The sequence below is a fragment of the Macaca nemestrina genome, chromosome Y (genome assembly GCF_043159975.1).
Source record: "Macaca nemestrina isolate mMacNem1 chromosome Y, mMacNem.hap1, whole genome shotgun sequence".
Taxonomy (NCBI): domain Eukaryota; kingdom Metazoa; phylum Chordata; class Mammalia; order Primates; family Cercopithecidae; genus Macaca; species Macaca nemestrina.
The window spans coordinates 7,647,439-7,664,588 of NC_092146.1; the positions used below are offsets into that span (position 1 = coordinate 7,647,439).

The 17,150-nt window shown below is 44.1% G+C and overlaps 1 protein-coding gene across 7 annotated transcripts in view; it reads left to right on the forward strand.

Annotated features, from left to right (window-relative positions):
* Window positions 1-2,951: 2,951 nt before the first annotated feature.
* Window positions 2,952-17,150, forward strand: part of LOC139360922 (small ribosomal subunit protein eS4, Y) — a 28,149-nt gene continuing 13,950 nt past the window's right edge. For 2 of the 7 annotated variants that reach the window (XM_071089410.1, XM_071089412.1), the window contains exons 1-4: window positions 3,016-3,165; window positions 3,620-3,697; window positions 6,742-6,922; window positions 8,606-8,703. In XM_071089410.1, the coding sequence (XP_070945511.1) occupies window positions 3,115-3,165; window positions 3,620-3,697; window positions 6,742-6,922; window positions 8,606-8,703 (408 nt within the window). In that variant the 5' untranslated portion in view covers window positions 3,016-3,114. The other 5 variants (XM_071089416.1, XM_071089411.1, XM_071089414.1 and 2 more) reach the window with 5 other exon arrangements.

The window sequence follows — 17,150 nt, forward strand, 5'->3', positions numbered from 1 at the left end:
CATCTGGGCACTGAGTAGGTCTCAACCCACAGATGGAGCACACCCTTACCCAGTCAGCCAAGCAGCTGCAGCAGACAGGATGTGCTGAGGCAGCAGGGAGGGCCAGGGGAATCAGGCTGACAGCAGGGCAGCAGCTCCAGGTGGCTCAGTACTAGGCAGAGCTGCTGCTCTCCAGGGACAGGGGAAGGCCAGCGGCTGGAAGATCAGCAGGAACTGCCTGGCTGCCTCCCAGACAGGACAGTAGAAGGTCTCCAGGCTCTAGGAGGCCATGGACATGCTTAGGGATGCAGCTCTGTAACCGCCCAACAGGTTCACCTTGCCAGCTGCCTAGACAGAACTGATTTATCAAGACAGGAGAATTGCAACGGAGAAAGAGTAATCCATGCAGAGTCAGTTGTGCAGGAAATCTTATTATTGTTCAAATCGCTCTCCCCTAGCATTTGTGGATCAGAATTTAATAAGGATAATTGGCTGGTAAGGGCTCTCCTCATGTCCACATATGTATTTGACTAACAGTCTTCTGAAAATGATTCAATCAGAAAAGCCTGTTTTAGTCAGAGAGCAGTATTCAGCAGTGTTATATCTGGAGGAGCGAATGCTTTTTCGGGGGAGAACAATAAAAAAGGAAAATCATGGGCAAAAGAGTAGAAAAGTGAGTTGTCTGCCACAGAGAGTGGAAGGAATCAGCCCAATTAAGGTTAAGGGCTCTCGAAGGGCTGTCCAGGACCGGAACTGAAATTGATAGGGCTCCGATGAGGCTATCAACACCAGAGCTCTTGTCTCACATTGAATTAGATAAAGCAACAGGACACAGGTAGAGTTATAAGGAGCAGAGAGTTTAACAGGCAAGAAACAAGGAAGAAGGAAGCAGCTCCTCTGTACAGAGACAGAGGGAGGGGAACTCCAAACCCAAGAGATGGAACCCAGGTGGGGAGGAAACAAGCCAGGTATATGCAGAGGCTGGAGGAGGAGGTGTCTGATTTGCAGAGGGCGCAGTGGATTGGTTTGACCAGGCATGTCATTCACTTAGCTCATGGAAAAGCCATGGGCTACTCTAGTCTTTTACTGTGCAAATAAACGATGCCATGATGTTCTATGCACATGGGGATATGTGGGGGTGGCCATGTTGCCAGGAACATGCAGGGCAAGGGCAAGAGGGCACAGGAATCTCCATGTTTGAGTGGACTCAGTTTCTAATGGCCTGCATTTGCATATCAAATGTTGCCAGCCAAGCTCTAAGAGCCCAAGCTCTAAAAGCCCGGGCTTTCCTTCTAGATAAGAAACTTTACTGGAGCAGGTTTTAAAAAAATGAAAACTGCTCTCTATTTGCCTAAAATAATTTCGTAATAACTCCTACCACAAAATCAGCAAGGGGACCTGAGAAATGACAAAAGAAGTCTAGGAGTCTCAGAATAGGATAGGTGACTCCTAGTACAGAGCAAACAGTGTGGAGTCTGCTGTCTTGCTAGCTGGCACATACACTGGCACAGACATGAGTCAAGGAATTGAATGCAAAAACAAACAAAACAACAACAAAAACACTTCAGGCGCTGTTAATGCGCTTACAAATTAGTAAAAATGGTCGATCTTACTGTATTGTGTTCTCTCCACAGTTACAGAAAAAAGAAAAGTCGGAGGCCGGACTTGGTGTCTCACGCCTGTAATCCCAGCACCTTTGAAAGCAGACTGTGGTGGTTCACGAAGTCAGGAGTCTGACATCACTTGGCCAGCACAGTGAAACCCCGTCTATACTAAACATACAAAAAAAAAAAAAAAAAAAAAAAATAGCTGGGCCTGGTGGCAGGCACCTGTAATCCCAGCGACTCAGGAGGCTGAGGCAGGAGAATGGCTTTAACCCAGGAGGTGGAGGTTGCACTGAGTTGAGATCGCGCCATTGCATGCCAGCGGGGCGACAGTGCCAAACTCCGTTTCAAAAAAAAAAAAGGGGGGGGGGGGAAATCCGGAAAGCGGTGGCAGGTGCCTGTGGTCTCAACACTGTGGGAGGCTGAGGTGGGAGGAACACTCAAGCCCTGGGAAGTCGAGGCTGCCGAGAGCTGAGATGGCGCCCCTGCCCTCCAGCCGAGGCGACAGAGCCAGACCCTGCCTCATTCAAAAACACAATAAAAGAAAGAAAGAAAGGGAAAGGAAAAAGAAAAGAAACACCCAGAAAAGAACACAAGGAAATTTTTGGAGGTGATGCAGATGTTTATTACCTCAATTGTGATGGTGGTACTGTGGGTTTACGCCTATGTCCAAACTCGTCAAATGGTACACATCAAGTCCAGCTTCATTTGGCTGATTGTGTTTTACATGGCCTCAATAAAGCTGTAACACCACACACACGCGCGCGGTACAACTTACATAGCCGAGCTCACCTTTCTAAAAGAGAATTTTGTGGAGTTTAGGGACACGCACAGAGTTGTGCAACCATCACCACAAGTTAATCCAAAACAAATTATTGATCTTACAATTCACGTCCCGTAAAACCTATTCTTTCAAAGTTTACAATACAGACGATTTAAATACGTTCTCAAACTTGTGAAATTGGCCCCAATTCAGAAAGAATTATTTGTTTCTCAAATCATGATTTTACAATACAACGTGTCACAGTCACAAGGAATCACATAGGTTATTTCTTCTTATTTTTTTTTTTTAAGGCTCCTAAATCGTGCTCCTTCAGAGCTTCTGTTAAATATTTTTAAAGTTGGCGAAAGGTAATTTTTAGAGTGTAAACTGCGTCCTCACAGCTCAGCCGACCTGAGGGGAGGAAGCACAACAAAAAGTCAGGTGGCACAACTGACACTTGTGAATTGGTATCAGAAACTGAAAATGCTAAGAAATTCAGTTCTAAGTGTGACTTCTACAACTGTAGAATAGGAAAAGGTTACTTACTAGAGTCGGAAATCGGAACCGAAATTCTCACTCATTTGACTTCCCGCGGATTACGACCACAGAGTACGGTTGCACCGGAAAAGAAGAGGTTCTTTTCCGTCGCAGGATTTCGCCATGGTAAGACGTGTGCGCCCTACCTCAGGGCCTACCGGCCTCCATCTTTTGAAGAAGGGCCTTTCCACGTTGGCGATCTTTCACTTTTCGGGTGCCCCTACTTGGCGGATGGGAATGCTGCTTGTGCTGCTTTCAGGAAACCCGATTTGGAGAGCGGAGGTCTGAGAAGAGTGCGGCTGGGGGTTCCGAGCTGGCTCTTGTGCTCGGACTGAGGGCCGGGGGTGCTGCTGGCACGTGAGTCTTAGAGACAAGCTGCCTCGGCTAACCTTGCAAGCCCACCCTTGATTACACAGGCCAGCACTAGCTTTTTACCCATGTTAGCTTCTATCCATACGTTAAAGCAATCTCAGATTCGCTTGGAGAGCATTGTGGACGCTCTCTTGAAAGACGCCAGGGAGACTCGTGAGATTTTCAAAGGTCTGTGAGTTTTGCGGGGTTTGTTCTGGGATCTGGCAGGAAGTAATATTTGCTCAAAACTGGGCGTGAAATAGGCTGGACTATCCTTTCTCCTCGGATCAGGTATTACTCGTTAGCAGTTCTTACAGCTGAAGATGAGGACATTTTACTGTCAAATGAGACGAATTTCTCTGAAAAAGTTTGGTGTCCTTTTCAGGCCCGGGGCCCCAAGAAGCACTTGAAGCGTGTTGCAGCGCCGAAGCATTGGATGCTCGACAAATTAACGGGTGTATTTGTGAGTATAACTATATTTGATTTTTAGTCAGGAATGCATGCTGGTTACCTGTGACTTGCTATTTCGTGGGAATACTGTTTGCTTATTTATTATGTGGGATTTTCGTTGGTGAAGACTTGGCGCTCAAGGAACTTATCCTTACTCCCTTCTGAAAAGGACCCTGAGAAAAAAGTTATGACATCTTGTTTGGAAACTGCGGGTCGAACAGCTCTCCGCCCTCAACTTTGAGCACTGTTGTGATCCATAATGTCGCTGAGAACCTGGGCGTGCCATGTTTTAGTAACTATTGAAAGCCTAATACATACCAGGTGGTGTTATGTGGGCCCACCCTTGTACAAAATGGTTGGACAACAAAATCTATCCCTCTCTCTTGCTGAATCTTATATCCTGCTGAGAGGAGAGGGAAGTTACAGTATGTTCACAGGTGCTGAGGGCTGGGAGAAAAATAATAGGGCCGTGGGAAGGATGAATGGGGCTTTGAGCGACTGCAGTTTTAAAGAGTGTAAAATGATGAAGCCTCTTCCAGGAGATCAGAAAGACTTAAAGTAATGAACTATGGGAGATGTTTGGGATTCTTCTTTTATTTTTTTTTATTTTTTGAGACAGTCTTGCTTGTCTCCAGGCTGGAGTGCAGTGGCGTGATCTCGGCTCATTGCAGCCTCTCCCTCTGGGTTCAAGCGATTCTCCTGCCTCAGCCTCCCCAGTAGCTGGGATTACAGGCATGAGCTACCACACCAAGCTAAATTCTGTATTTTAGTAGAGACCAGGTTTCACCATGTTGTCCAGGATGGTCTCAATTTCCTGACGTTGTGATCCACCGGCTGTGGCCACTCCCGAAGTGCTGAGATTACAGCACTTTGCTGTTATCCACAAAATGTCCTTGTTAGCCACAGCGCCCATCATAGGGGTTAATATTTTCAAAAGAGCTGTTAGGCTGGTGTGTTGTGATTTATTCAAATTGTGTCATACCACAAAACCATTTCTTAGAGCTGGCGCTCTCAAATAGATGCAGGATTAAAAATGCCAACAACAACAACAAAACACCAGGATATCAAGTCCTGGTGGTCTCCTTTGCTCTTTGAACTTCCCAATTTAGTGGGCACTCCCAGAGCCCAGAGCTGAGGGGGTTAATGAACCTGCCGAATTCCACATAACAAAGGAGTTCAGTTACAGTGCACTGAGTCCCCATTAGTAATCGAATACATTTAACTTGAAGTTACCCTTTGTTTCAGAGGGTGGAGTAGCTGTTTTTTACGTTGAGCCCAAGATACAGGTTTAACAGTATCTACAGGAGCTACATGAAACAAAGGCTACAGGAGCCCATGAAACAAGGGCAGGAAATTGTGTGAGAAATGCAGGAGTCTCTTGAACTCAACCTTGAAGACTTGGCAGGATGAGGACACATTCCCAGAGGCAAAGAAGGCAAACCTCTGAGAAGAGGCAGACTAGGCAGTTTCCACATTGTTGGTGTGGTGACAATGGAAGAGAGTGGTTGAAGCCATAAGAAAGTTTTGGGTCTTCTGAGATAGAAAGGGAGCCCGTGTGAAGAAGAAGACGGAAGCGAGATGATTAAGATACCAAAAGTTTTTTGGGCAGGAATAAACATGGGGCATCCAAGAGAAAATATGCAGCCCTCAGGGTCCACATCCACATAGTAGGCACTTGGTAACTAACTTGATAGATTACATAGCCTCTTCTTGGGACAGGTGGAACTCTGAACACTAGTAGCAGAAACTTGTGTTCCTCATGCTGGTATTTTCAGAGAGAAAATTGGCTGTGTGTTGCCTGGGGACCTGGATTTGCAGCCTTTCCCTGTCTGTTTCTGCTTCCAGGTCTTACCTCTGCTACTGCCCCCTAGTATCTGACCCCCCCCCCCCTTGGTGGGCCACTGTTCCCTCTGTTGTTGAGAGGATAAGCAAGGCACTTTTTTTTTTTTTTTTGGAGACAGTTTCAGTCTTGTTTCCCAGGTTGGAATGCAATGGCTCACTGCAACATCCACCTCCTGGGTTCAAGCGATTCTCCTGCCTCAGCCTCCCAAGTAGGTGGGTTTACAGGCATGTACCACTATGCCCAGCAAAGTTTTGTATTTTTAGTGAAGACAGGGTTTCTCCACATAGGTTAGACTGGCTGTAACTCCCGACCTCAGGTGATCCACTCACCTCGGCCTTCCAAAGTGCTAGGATTACAGTGTTGAGCTGCTGTGCTTGGCCAAGGCACTCTTATAAAGAAGACTTGCTGGGAACTTAGTCCTCGGTATTGTGGGCTCCCCTCTTTTCCCCTTAGTGTTGATGAAAGTGTGTGGTTAATGATTGTGAGTCCATTTTAAAAGGGATAAAGCTAAAGAGGGAGCTGTAGAAGCAGCTTTAAGAACAGTCTCCATTAGGAAGGATTCCTGTGTGGTCTGAGCCTAAGAGATAATTGAGGAGTGGAGTTCAAAACAGTACCACCCCAGAACTTGAGACCTTTCTATGTACTGGTAGCAAATAGTCCAAAGTTGTTATAACACTAAAACTGCAAAAGTATAGGTTACAGGATTTGTTGCAGTGTGAATTTGATGAACTAAAGCTGGCAAGCAGCCAAGAAAGGGAAGGACACACAGTCCATGTTAAGGCGTGGTCTAACAGCATCGGCAGGGCTTGTGTGGGACTTTGAGGCCTGGAATGGTGAGAAAGTAGTAGAATATGTCTTCGTAGGTTGTGGGTAAAGTGTAAGCTCTACCCGAGATACATGGGATGTAGTGTTGTATTCAAGGAAAGTTTAAGGAGGCAGTACCAGTGGTGGTGGTGCTTGGGGCAGGGCAAAATGGGGAGATGGTTGTGAGCCTGAATTTGTGAAAGGAAGGGGCACAAAATGGGACTTCCATATTGGGGGTGTGATCTTCCTAACAAGGCATACCTCTCTAAATCGATGATATAATTGCCTTCTTTTATTCCTCTTTCTCAACAAGTTCAACTAATGCTGAACTAAGGCAAATCATCTACTCAATCTGATTACATAAGGGGTGGATCTTGAGAGATCAGCTTGCCTGCCATTGTCTTCTACAGGCACCTCGTCCGTCGACAGGTCCCCACAAGCTGAGGGAATGTCTTCCCCTGATCGTCTTCCTCAGGAATAGACTTAAGTATGCATTGACTGGAGATGAGGTAAAGAAGATATGTATGCAACGCTTCATCAAAATTGATGGCAAGGTTCGAGTGGATGTCACATACCCTGCTGGATTCATGGGTAAGGAAAGAGCTCTTTGTTTTGACGAAGGAACAGGTTGAGAGAAATGCAAGGTGTGGGACTTACATGTTGCCCATGGTAAACAAAACCTGACTCTGATTTGTACTCGATTTATTGCTGGTCATTTCAGAAGGAGAATGAAGGATAGGGACAGAGTGGCAAGGCTCAAGTGAAAAGCTGGAAAGGGGTTGGTAATGTAAATGGGATGAGACCAGCAGTGGCTGCTAGCTGGCAGTTATCAAATTTAGGTTCCTGACTGAAGAGCTGTCCTCAGGTGTTGACTGAAAAAAACCAGTAAATTCTTTTGGCAGCCTTGAGTTTTCTCAGGCAGGCACTTTGACAGAGATTGGGCTCATCTTGAGCTTCTAGAAGCCATGTTAGTGTTCAGATCTTCATAGGCCAGGGTTGAAGCCCACAAGAAGAGGGCTCAGAGGAGTCTGGCTAATGACTGGTCAAGGAGAGAATCTTTGTCGGTGAACAGGGTTTTGGCCCTGTCTTTCCACTTTCTCTGTTGATGACTTAACCATGCCAGATCTCCACCGATGCATTTGCAGCTTGCTAGGAGAGGAGAGTGGAGAAGGGAGAAAAGGGTCACACTCATCTAGAGAAAAAGTGTGCTGAGAGGGATGGTAGGGAAAAGGCACTGGGGAATTCTGACCTAGTGGTTTGTTCACTCTTTCTTTCCATGGCGACAGGCTCAATACCTTTTTTTTTTTTTTTTTTTTTTTTTTGAGATGGAGTCTTGCTCTGTCACCGGGCTGCAGCACAGTGGCTCACCACAGTCTCCACCTCCTGGGTTCAAGCGATTCTACTGTCTCAGCCTCCTGGGTAGCTAGGACTACAGGCACACGGCACCATGGCCAGCTAATTCTTGCAGTTTTAGTAGAGACAGGGTTTCACCATGCTGGCCACGATGGTCTCTATCCCTTGACCTTGTGATCTGCTCACGTCAGCCTCGCAAAGTACTGGGATTACAGACTTGAGCCACTGCACCCAGCCGGTCAATACTTTGTAACACTTTTTTAGCCTAGTATTTTCCAGAAAGCTGGGGGATGTTTGGTTTATCAGGTGGTGTGGAAGCTACAGAGGTGAGAGGCATTCCAGACCAGACTTTGCAGGATCCAGCTGCTGAATTAGAAAAGACAGACCTTCTTTTCCTACTTTCATTCCTTCTTTGCTTTTTTTGTTTTTTTACTGCATTTTGTATTTTGCTTTTTTGCTCAAAACCCCAGGTCCCAAGCAAGGCAAGACTCCTGATAAGGGAAGTCATAGAGTCATGGCGAGGCTTGCCAAGCCATTGACTGGGCAACCTGCAGAGCCTTGAGCCTTGCCTGCTTAAATGTGAGGACTGCTCATTCATTTGGTTTCCTAGTGTGTGTGGGTATGCTTATGTGTGTTTTCTCTGCATCCTGAGTGCATTAACCCAGAACACAGTCGCAAGCAGCCATTACACAACATAGAAAGCAGTAGAGTAGCCATATATATAGACACTTCCTTTTATTGGATGTAATTTGTTGGGACAGGACTGGGGCTGGTTGGTTTCGTTCAAGCACCCACATCAAGCACTGGGGGATCCCCAGGCTGCTAAAATGTTCTCACGTTCAGCCTGGCATGGAGTGCTCTTGCTGTGTAGGCCAAAGAAACTTTACATTAATAACGTTCCTTATGCTTGTTTGTGATCAGATGTCATCAGCATCGAGAAGACAGGTGAACATTTCCGCCTGGTCTATGACACCAAGGGCCGTTTTGCTGTTCATCGTATCACAGCGGAAGAGGCAAAGGTATGTGAGCTTTTAAGTGAGCTTTATAATTTCCATACAGATAGGTCTGTTGCTAAGGTTGTCAGACAGCATTTAGAACATATTCTGGGAATAATTGCTGTCTCTGCTTGTCTGTCTGGTTGTTTAATTCAGGCACGTAGGTTTGCCAGCCGTGTTACAAGACAATGGATTTTCCACACGAGGCTGTTTTAGAAGCAGGGTACAGAGTAAGCAGTTCTCTGAGGAAGGTCTGGTATTGGAACCAGGAAGGCCTGGGTGAGAATCCGAACGCTGTCATTGATTAATTATGTAACCATGGGCAACAGTATGTAGAACCTTTTTTAAGCGTTCATTTTCTCTGAAATGATGATAATATGCTGTTTTGCCAGGTTTCTGTGACTATGTTAGTAGTAGTGGTGCCTCACACTTACTAGACATAGAAGATTGTTGACTTCCTGATGTCTGCCTCAATCCTAAAACTACCCCCTCTCCAAATGTAATGGCCAAAGTCAGTATCACTGGGGAAACTTTTCAAGGGAGTTCCTTTCTGTGTGGACAGCACCTGCCTTTTTTCTGTGTAGGGAACACTTCTTTGGAAACCAGGATCACCCCTCAGTCATCCGTTCCTCTTTTCCCTGGATTTAATGTCATGGGGTGACTTCTTCCTTATTTCTCACATAACACAAATCACCTGCACAGTGACCAAATGCCATCTAACTGTGAGACACATTCTACAGATGAATCTCAGTGTTTTATTGGACATTGTTTCCACTTCGTTTAACCAGCTTGCCTTTTTCTCAGTTGTTTCTTTGGGGGAAACACATTGGAGTCCCTATAAGAATTCACAAATATTTTCATGTCTGGGTAGTTTTTTAATTGGTCAGTTGTTTGGTTATTTTTAACTTCTTTGGTAGTGTCCCTTGATGCAGTGTCCCTTCTGTTTTGTGGATTGTTCCCACAAGGAGGTGCTTTGTTTTAGGTGATAGGAACTAGGTCTAGCATCCTGAAGTGTGTTCAGTTGCCCAGGCTGTTGGGTTCTGTTGTGCCCAAAAGCTAGAAAGCACAGGGAAATCTCAAATCTGATGACTGGTTTCTGCTTTTGTAAGGAATTTGGATCTCAAGAGACAATACAGATTGGTAGCCCCGGTGATTTTTTTTGTTTTGTTCTGTTTTGTTTTGTTTTTGGTGATGGAATCTGCCTGTGTCACCCTGACTGGAGTGCAGTGGTGCCTTCTCTGCTCGCTGCAACCTCCGCCTCCTGGGTTCAAGCTAATCTTCTGCCTCAGCATCCCAAGTAGCTGGGACTACAGGCATGTGCCACCCCTCCTAGCAAATTTTTGTATTTTTAGTAGACGTGGGGTTTCACCATATTGGCCAAGCTGGTCTTGAACTCCTGACTTTGTAATCTGCCTGCCTCAGCTTTCCAAAGTGCTAGGATTACAGGCATGAACCACCACACCCAACCGTTGTTGTGAATTTTTAAATGGGGAGAGATAGAGTAGGAGAAGGAGATATTGGAGTGTTGTTAATACCTAGTACTGGCTCTACTACATTGGCCAGCCACCATGTAAAAAGGTTGTGCCCAGGTGAGTATCACATAGTGGCCACAAGTGCCAAATGGCTATTCTGGGTTAGGGTAAGGACCTTATCTTTGTGCAAGAGATCAGAGATTTGGGGAAGTTTTGGTTGAGCTTATTTCTTTGTTGGTTGTTTCTTAGGACAGCTGGAAAGGGAGCATTCCCTATCACACCCCACCCAGGAGCCACAGGTTAAAGGGCACAGTGACTTTTAGAGTGGAGAATGATGGGTTTCTTGGATTTCAGTGAGTCAGGGACACACAATGGAGCCTTTTTATACAGGCTATTAGTCCTCCAGGTAGCACAGGTTAGTGGAGAAACAGAATATCCAAACAGCCCTCCACTCTCGAAAATAAAACTAGAAAAGGGGTATTTTGTGGGTCTTGAGAAAACAGCCTGATGGATTTCAGACATAATTTTTCCCTTTAACAACTTGGTATTAGTTGAAGATCACAGAAATGGAAGTCATTGGATTTACGAATGGGCGATAAGGTGGATCTTGTTTTTTTTTGTTTTCTATGATTGCTACTACAGTGGATGGGAGAAAAGGAAAGATTTTGGGTGAGCCTGTGATGATCCTGCACATGAATAATGGGAACTAAGGCAGTGCCTGTTCCCATTGTGAGTCGAGATAAAAGACACAAGTATCACCTGGGACATGGCAAAGAAGACAAAGGGTTTAGAGTATGCATCCCCTATTGTGGTAGAGGGGAAGAACATGTGTGACAGGGTGACTGAGTATTTCCTGGTAGGGTAAGGAGATGGTAGCTGCAGATCTTGATGAAATACATGGATGCTTGAGAGAGTTGTGGAAGGACAGTACGTTAATGCTTTGGGTTCTGCTTGTGTTGGAACTTGCAAGTTGATGATGAGACAGAAAGAAGTAGGTGCTGACTGAAATAGAGGACTGAAACACTGCTCAAGTATGAGTTAGAATAGAAGCTGTCTGAATAGGTGACACAGAATCCTCTTTGACATTGGGCAGCTTGTATTCAATGATGAATGTGCATGGGGAGAGGGAGATTTCATATTGCAGAGAGTTTATGAACAGGATCTAGGTGGTGTAAGTTCTGTTTCTTGAAAAGTAGAAAACACTGGTTAAAGCAATCAAAAAGAGAATGTCAGAGAGTAACCAACCAGAGATGTGTTTGTGGATTGTCATTCTTGAACATTGAGAAGACTGAACCTCATAAAGGTGGGAGTTATTCCCAAAGTACAAGATAGAGGGCGGTAACTAGAAAAAGGTAACTTTGTTAAGAGGGAGTTTCTTTTAAGATAAGGGGCAATGCTTGCCCTTTTTTTTTTTAGACCATTGGAATCTGGTGCAAAAGGAGGTGGTTGAGATCAAGATGATGAGTGTGGAGACTAGTGGTTTTTTGTTGGGCAAGGAAAAAAAACTGGTGGAGAGAATAGGCAGTCGAATTTTAAGGTTCAGAAAAGATGGAACCTGGGCAGTTAACATTTGTTTGTTTCTAAAGGAGGCCAGGTGGGAAAGATTTCCGACTGGTTTGTGTGGGTGTTCTACAAAAGGCAGTGGAAACTTGGAAGCAAAGAGTTCTTTAATCTGCGGTTCGAGAAGGACAGAGTAGAATGCTTTCAGTGAAGCCTCATATTTGACATTTCATTTTGGAGAATGACACGGGCCCTCACCTTGCAGTCAAGGTTGTATGGAAAGGGTGTTGATGGGGCAGGCATGTTGTAATAGGTGGTGATGTGATTACAAATCATCGCTCATCAAGATTGCTGAAGAGACAGGCGGCAGAGTTGAGGTTTTCTTTTGGTAGAGTGCTGTACATTAGCCACACACGAAGTCGTTTTCTCCACATTTCTTTTAAAAACAGTAACTAAATTTTAAAAATTGAGTAGCTTTTTATATTCAAGTGGTTTTTGGGTTACTTGGATGAATTATACATGGTGAATTTTGAGATATTAGTGCACCTGTCACCCTAGTAGTGTACATTATACCTAATATATAGTTATTTTTATTCCTGGTCCCCTCCCAAGTCTCCAAAGCCCATTGTATCATTCTGTATGCCTTTGCATACTCATAGCATAGCTCCCATTTACAATCGAGAACATAAGAGTTTTGATTTTTTATACTGCTGTATTACTTCACGTGGAATAATGGCTTCCAGCTCCATTCAAGTTGCTTCAAAAGACATTTTGTTCATTATGAGGTGGGGTGAGAAGATGATGGGGGAGTCACATCTTCAAAATCTGAAGACCGTCTTTTCAGTTGTGGGGCAAAGGAAAAGTGATTGATTTTCTGCAGATGTTGAGGCTACCCCTATGCTAAGAGGTTTACTCATCTGGAAGTTCCCCTCATGAAACGTCCAGCGTTACCCTTAGTGAAGCTCTAGTTTCCTGGCGGGATGGGCCTCTACTAAGCAAGAGGACCCAAGATCTAAATCCTGAACTGTTTTGGCCACATGAAGGTTTGGTGCACAGGTAGTAAAGTTGTTTGTAGTGAATATGAAGAAAGCCTGCCATGGTGTTGGCTTTTGCTGGATCACTTTTCTTAATAAAAGTGATCAGAAGTTTTTAGCCTGTCTTGGGCCTGGTTTTGAAAGTACTGCAAACCTGGTCACTCAGCTTTGCATAAAGGTTAGACAGAATTGTTAATATGCTAACATGCTTACAGGCATTTTACTCAGTTGTGGATAGTTAATGAGTGTCATTTGTGTGGCAGTCAAGTTACCTGTGGATACTTCAAGAACTGACATGCATCATGAAGCTTGGATTAATGGTTCCAGAGTGAACCTCAAAGGATGGAGGAAAGCCACTTGGAACTGGTGGCACCTTTAAAGGGAGAGGCCGTGCCTTTTTCAGAGGGTGTTTCATGCCTGCATTTAAAGACAAAGGACCTTTGGGCCCAAGGTTTCAAGTTTGATGCCATGGTGGTGCTCTTGCTGTCATGCAGAAAGTTTTGGTTAGTGAGAGAATCTGTGAAAGATACAGAAGAAGAAAGTGTTTTTACTTGTTTTGTTTTTGCTGTCTCTCTCCTGTCACCTATACCTGCTAACTATTATGACTATCTTAGCACTGTTGTCATCTCAGCTGAGACAGTACACTGCACAGGATGTATGTGACAAGTGGAAGGCAGCAGGTAGACTTTGAGGTGTGAATAGGCCTTCTGTGAGTTCACAGCTATAGAACTTGCTTGGACCTGTCTTACCTGGGATATTTGGAACTAATGAGCCAGGGTGGAAAGGCAACAGAATTAGTTTTCACTGGAAACATTTTAGAATCCCCAAGTAGGTTCAGGATGTCACATACAAAAAAATGTGCAGGACAGTTGGGTGACAAGGATGCATTCAGCAGGCCATGATGCAAAGACTTGCCTCATGAAGTTGGGAGGGCAGTTTTTATTCTGAATAGGGAGCAGTGATTATAATACATGTATCAGTAATAGGGATCTTGGTAACTGCGTAGAACCATTTGAGAGCTAGAGCATGGCATTTCAGAGTTCTTTTCTCATGTTATCAAGGACAGGTTTCTTAAATCTAGCATGGAGTACAGCTGGAGAGATTGAGACTGTCCACTAGGAGCCCTAGGTTTTGTATACTGCCTTAGTAAGTGGTCACTGAACTGGCACTGTGAAAGATAGGGATTGCAAAAGCAGAATAAAGGACGAAGGCATACTGTTGATTGGAGAGTAACTTTTAAAGGCAGATTGCAAGTTGTCCTTCTCCTAAATGGGGATGGAAGAGTGAAGTCAACAGAGACAGATTGTTTTCAAGTCTGACCTCACTGGTTGCAGAATATAGGCTGTGGAGTGATGTTCTGTTTTTTATGATTTTGTCCCAAGGCCTTTGGAGGTAAAAGGGGAAAATGTGTTTTCTCTGCTTGCTTTCTCCTCAGTTTTTTTTAATATACTTCTCAGTTATTTACTCCTCAGTAAATAACTCCTCAGTTATTTACTCCTCAGTAAATAACTCCTCAGTTATTTACTCCTCAGTAAATAACTCCTCAGTTATTTACTCCTCAGTAAATAACTCCTCAGTTATTTACTCCTCAGTAAATAACTCCTCAGTTATTTACTCCTCAGTAAATAACTCCTCAGTTATTTACTCCTCAGTAAATAACTCCTCAGTTATTTACTCCTCAGTAAATAACTCCTCAGTTATTTACTCCTCAGTAAATAACTCCTCAGTTATTTACTCCTCAGTAAATAACTCCTCAGTTATTTACTCCTCAGTAAATAACTCCTCAGTTATTTACTCCTCAGTAAATAACTCCTCAGTTATTTACCCTAGGCTTGAACAAGCCTGGTTTCTTGACCAGCTGCTCTGGTGCTTATGAACTGTAGCTTGGTAGATTTCCATTTAGGAGTAGAAGGCAAAGAGAAGAGTGGGCTTTGATTATCATATTGTACCCCATCCACATGTATTCATGCGAAGCTGGCAGGTTAGTAACCCTTGTATGCCGTTTATTGTCTGAGGCGATTCTGCTTGGCTGCTCAATGAACCTCAAAAAGACCTCCTTCAGCACCCTGGTCACTCTGTCTGTGTCCATATTCTCCTTCTGCCTCATCACGCTTAAGTATCTTTTGCCTACTGTGGCACCATAGCTTGATGTTGTTGTATTCTGGTATGTAATTCTATCTGCTGAATTTGGTTGTATGTTGGATTTGGATCTTTTTTCCTTTATGGGGGTATTTATGTGTGGTTGGAAGGAGTGTGCCAAGTTTTATTCAGTGTCTTGATGACAACACCTCCTGACCCTACCTCTGCATGCTTAACCTTCAATACACATGTTTATGAATGCAAAGTACTTAAAACATCCCTGGCTGGTGAATCCATTCCCATGGTCACCTTGGTTTGCAGTATGTTTGCTTTGCTCCCCTGCCACCATTCACTCCCTCCACGTCCCATCCAAACTTGTCATACAGGCCCTAAACTTTCAAAGGACTCCTGCCCTGCTTTGCCTTACTATGACTGGCAGTAGAACAAAAGTTTTACATACTGGGGCCTTTTTGTATGTATGCAGGCAAGTTTCTGATGTCTTGTCCTTTAGGGTCAAACAGAAATCTGTACCCAAAGGTATTCCTGAAGTTAATTTGGGGGTGGTACTGGCAGGGCAACAGGAAAGAAGGATTTGGTTTTCATTTTGAAAGAAAAGAGCTCCATCTGCTTAATTGTCCTTTGGACTACTTCTGACATTCTTTAAGAGTTTTAGTTGGTATGTTTTCACACAGTGTCTGGGGGTTTCTTCAATTTCTGCATTTGTGTGGGACCTCTCTTTTATCTAAGATTTTCAGTTGGTTGGTCCAGTAGGCAGCTCTGATTGGGGAGCCAGGCAGCTTTCGTTTCTGTGCTTAACTCCTTGACCAAGAAAGCTGAAAATGATCTTGGGTTTGTATTTGTAGTGGGGGTAAATGTGAGCTGGTGTTGGTAAACAAACTGAACACTCACTAAAGAGAGTGCCTGGAGGGTTGTGTCAACTGTGAACTTTTGAGATGGAGAGAGGAGAGTGCTCTCATTAGACTGACTGCCTAGGAGCCAGGCCTTAACACATATAAGTGGGCTTGGATATGCCTGGCTGGTGAATTCCCTTACCTTAACTGGTAGAATTAATATGACCTAAGTTCCACATGTGGAGTGTCATCACTTTCTTGGACTGTTGCATTATATTAAATGGCCTCACATCTCCATAGTGCTTTAATAGTGTTGGATCTGTAGTAGCAGCAGAAGTAATATTAGCTGGCATTAACTGCTTTGCTAGGTCCTTTATGTTCTTTCATCTCATAAATGTATTACATGTAGGAGTATGCAATAATTATTCCCATCTTGTCCTCTGAAGCTTAAGGATACAGTATTTGAACTTGGGGCCTTTTTATAGGAGTGAGAGCCCAAGCTCTTGCTACTTTATTTCTTTATTTGCCATGTCTCTTTCCACACCTCCTAGGCAGGTCAAAAGCAATGATAGAGACAAACTGGCAAATCTAGTCAGTCCTGAGAGCTCAAAGATGAGGGAGAGAGTGAAATATCTGTAGAGGAAATGCAGGAGCTGGAGTCATTTATTGTGCACTTTTTGGAGGGTTTCTCTCATCTTTTCATGGGGGTTTTTTGTCACCTGGCACTCTACTTGTCCTTGTTATTTACATATTTACCCAAAACTTGCCCTGAGAAGCTTTTTCTCCCAGCAAAGCTAAAAGAAAATCACTTTTTTACTTTGGAACAGTGACACTCTGGGGGGGGGCCTGTGTTAACTAGGATGGACATTAACAGCCACAAATGGGTTATGTTCATTTGAGATTACAAAGTATACCATTTGAAGCTTCTGAAGATTGCTTCTGGAGCATAATGGGGCTTGGCTAACTGTTGGGCTGACACACATAGTTGGTATGAGATATTTTGAACAGCTTCTACTGGTAGATGTCATTTGAGCAGTACCAGAGCAATAAGTTTTAACAAGGAACTAAGGCCCATAGATAATGGGATGTACCACTGAAAAATCAGATGAGGAAGAGGAGCATTGTGTATGGAAGGCACCTGGTTGGCTGAGAAAGCTGTTTTTATCTAACCTGGTCATAAAAGCATCATGTTTTTAGCAGTAGGAGAGTTAACTTTGTTGCTAGGGCACTAGCCACCTCTCCAGAGTAGCAAGATGAGAGTTCTCTCGGGAAAAACATCCTTGAGGAGAAAATGATAGACCAGTCAGTTGATTCTGTGTTACTGCTCAGGTGTACAGGCAACAGGCTTGTAGCCTCTGATAAAGGACCAGAAGTTAGTTCAGCTACCAGAGCCCCCAGAGGATTCTGAAACAGATTCCCCCTTGGCGAGGTTTCCCAGATGTCTAAATTACTAAATAATTATGGCAGACCATCAGCTCTGTGAGTGGCTAATACAATTTTCCCAAGAGCACTCCTTCTCTAACTAAAGAAATGCT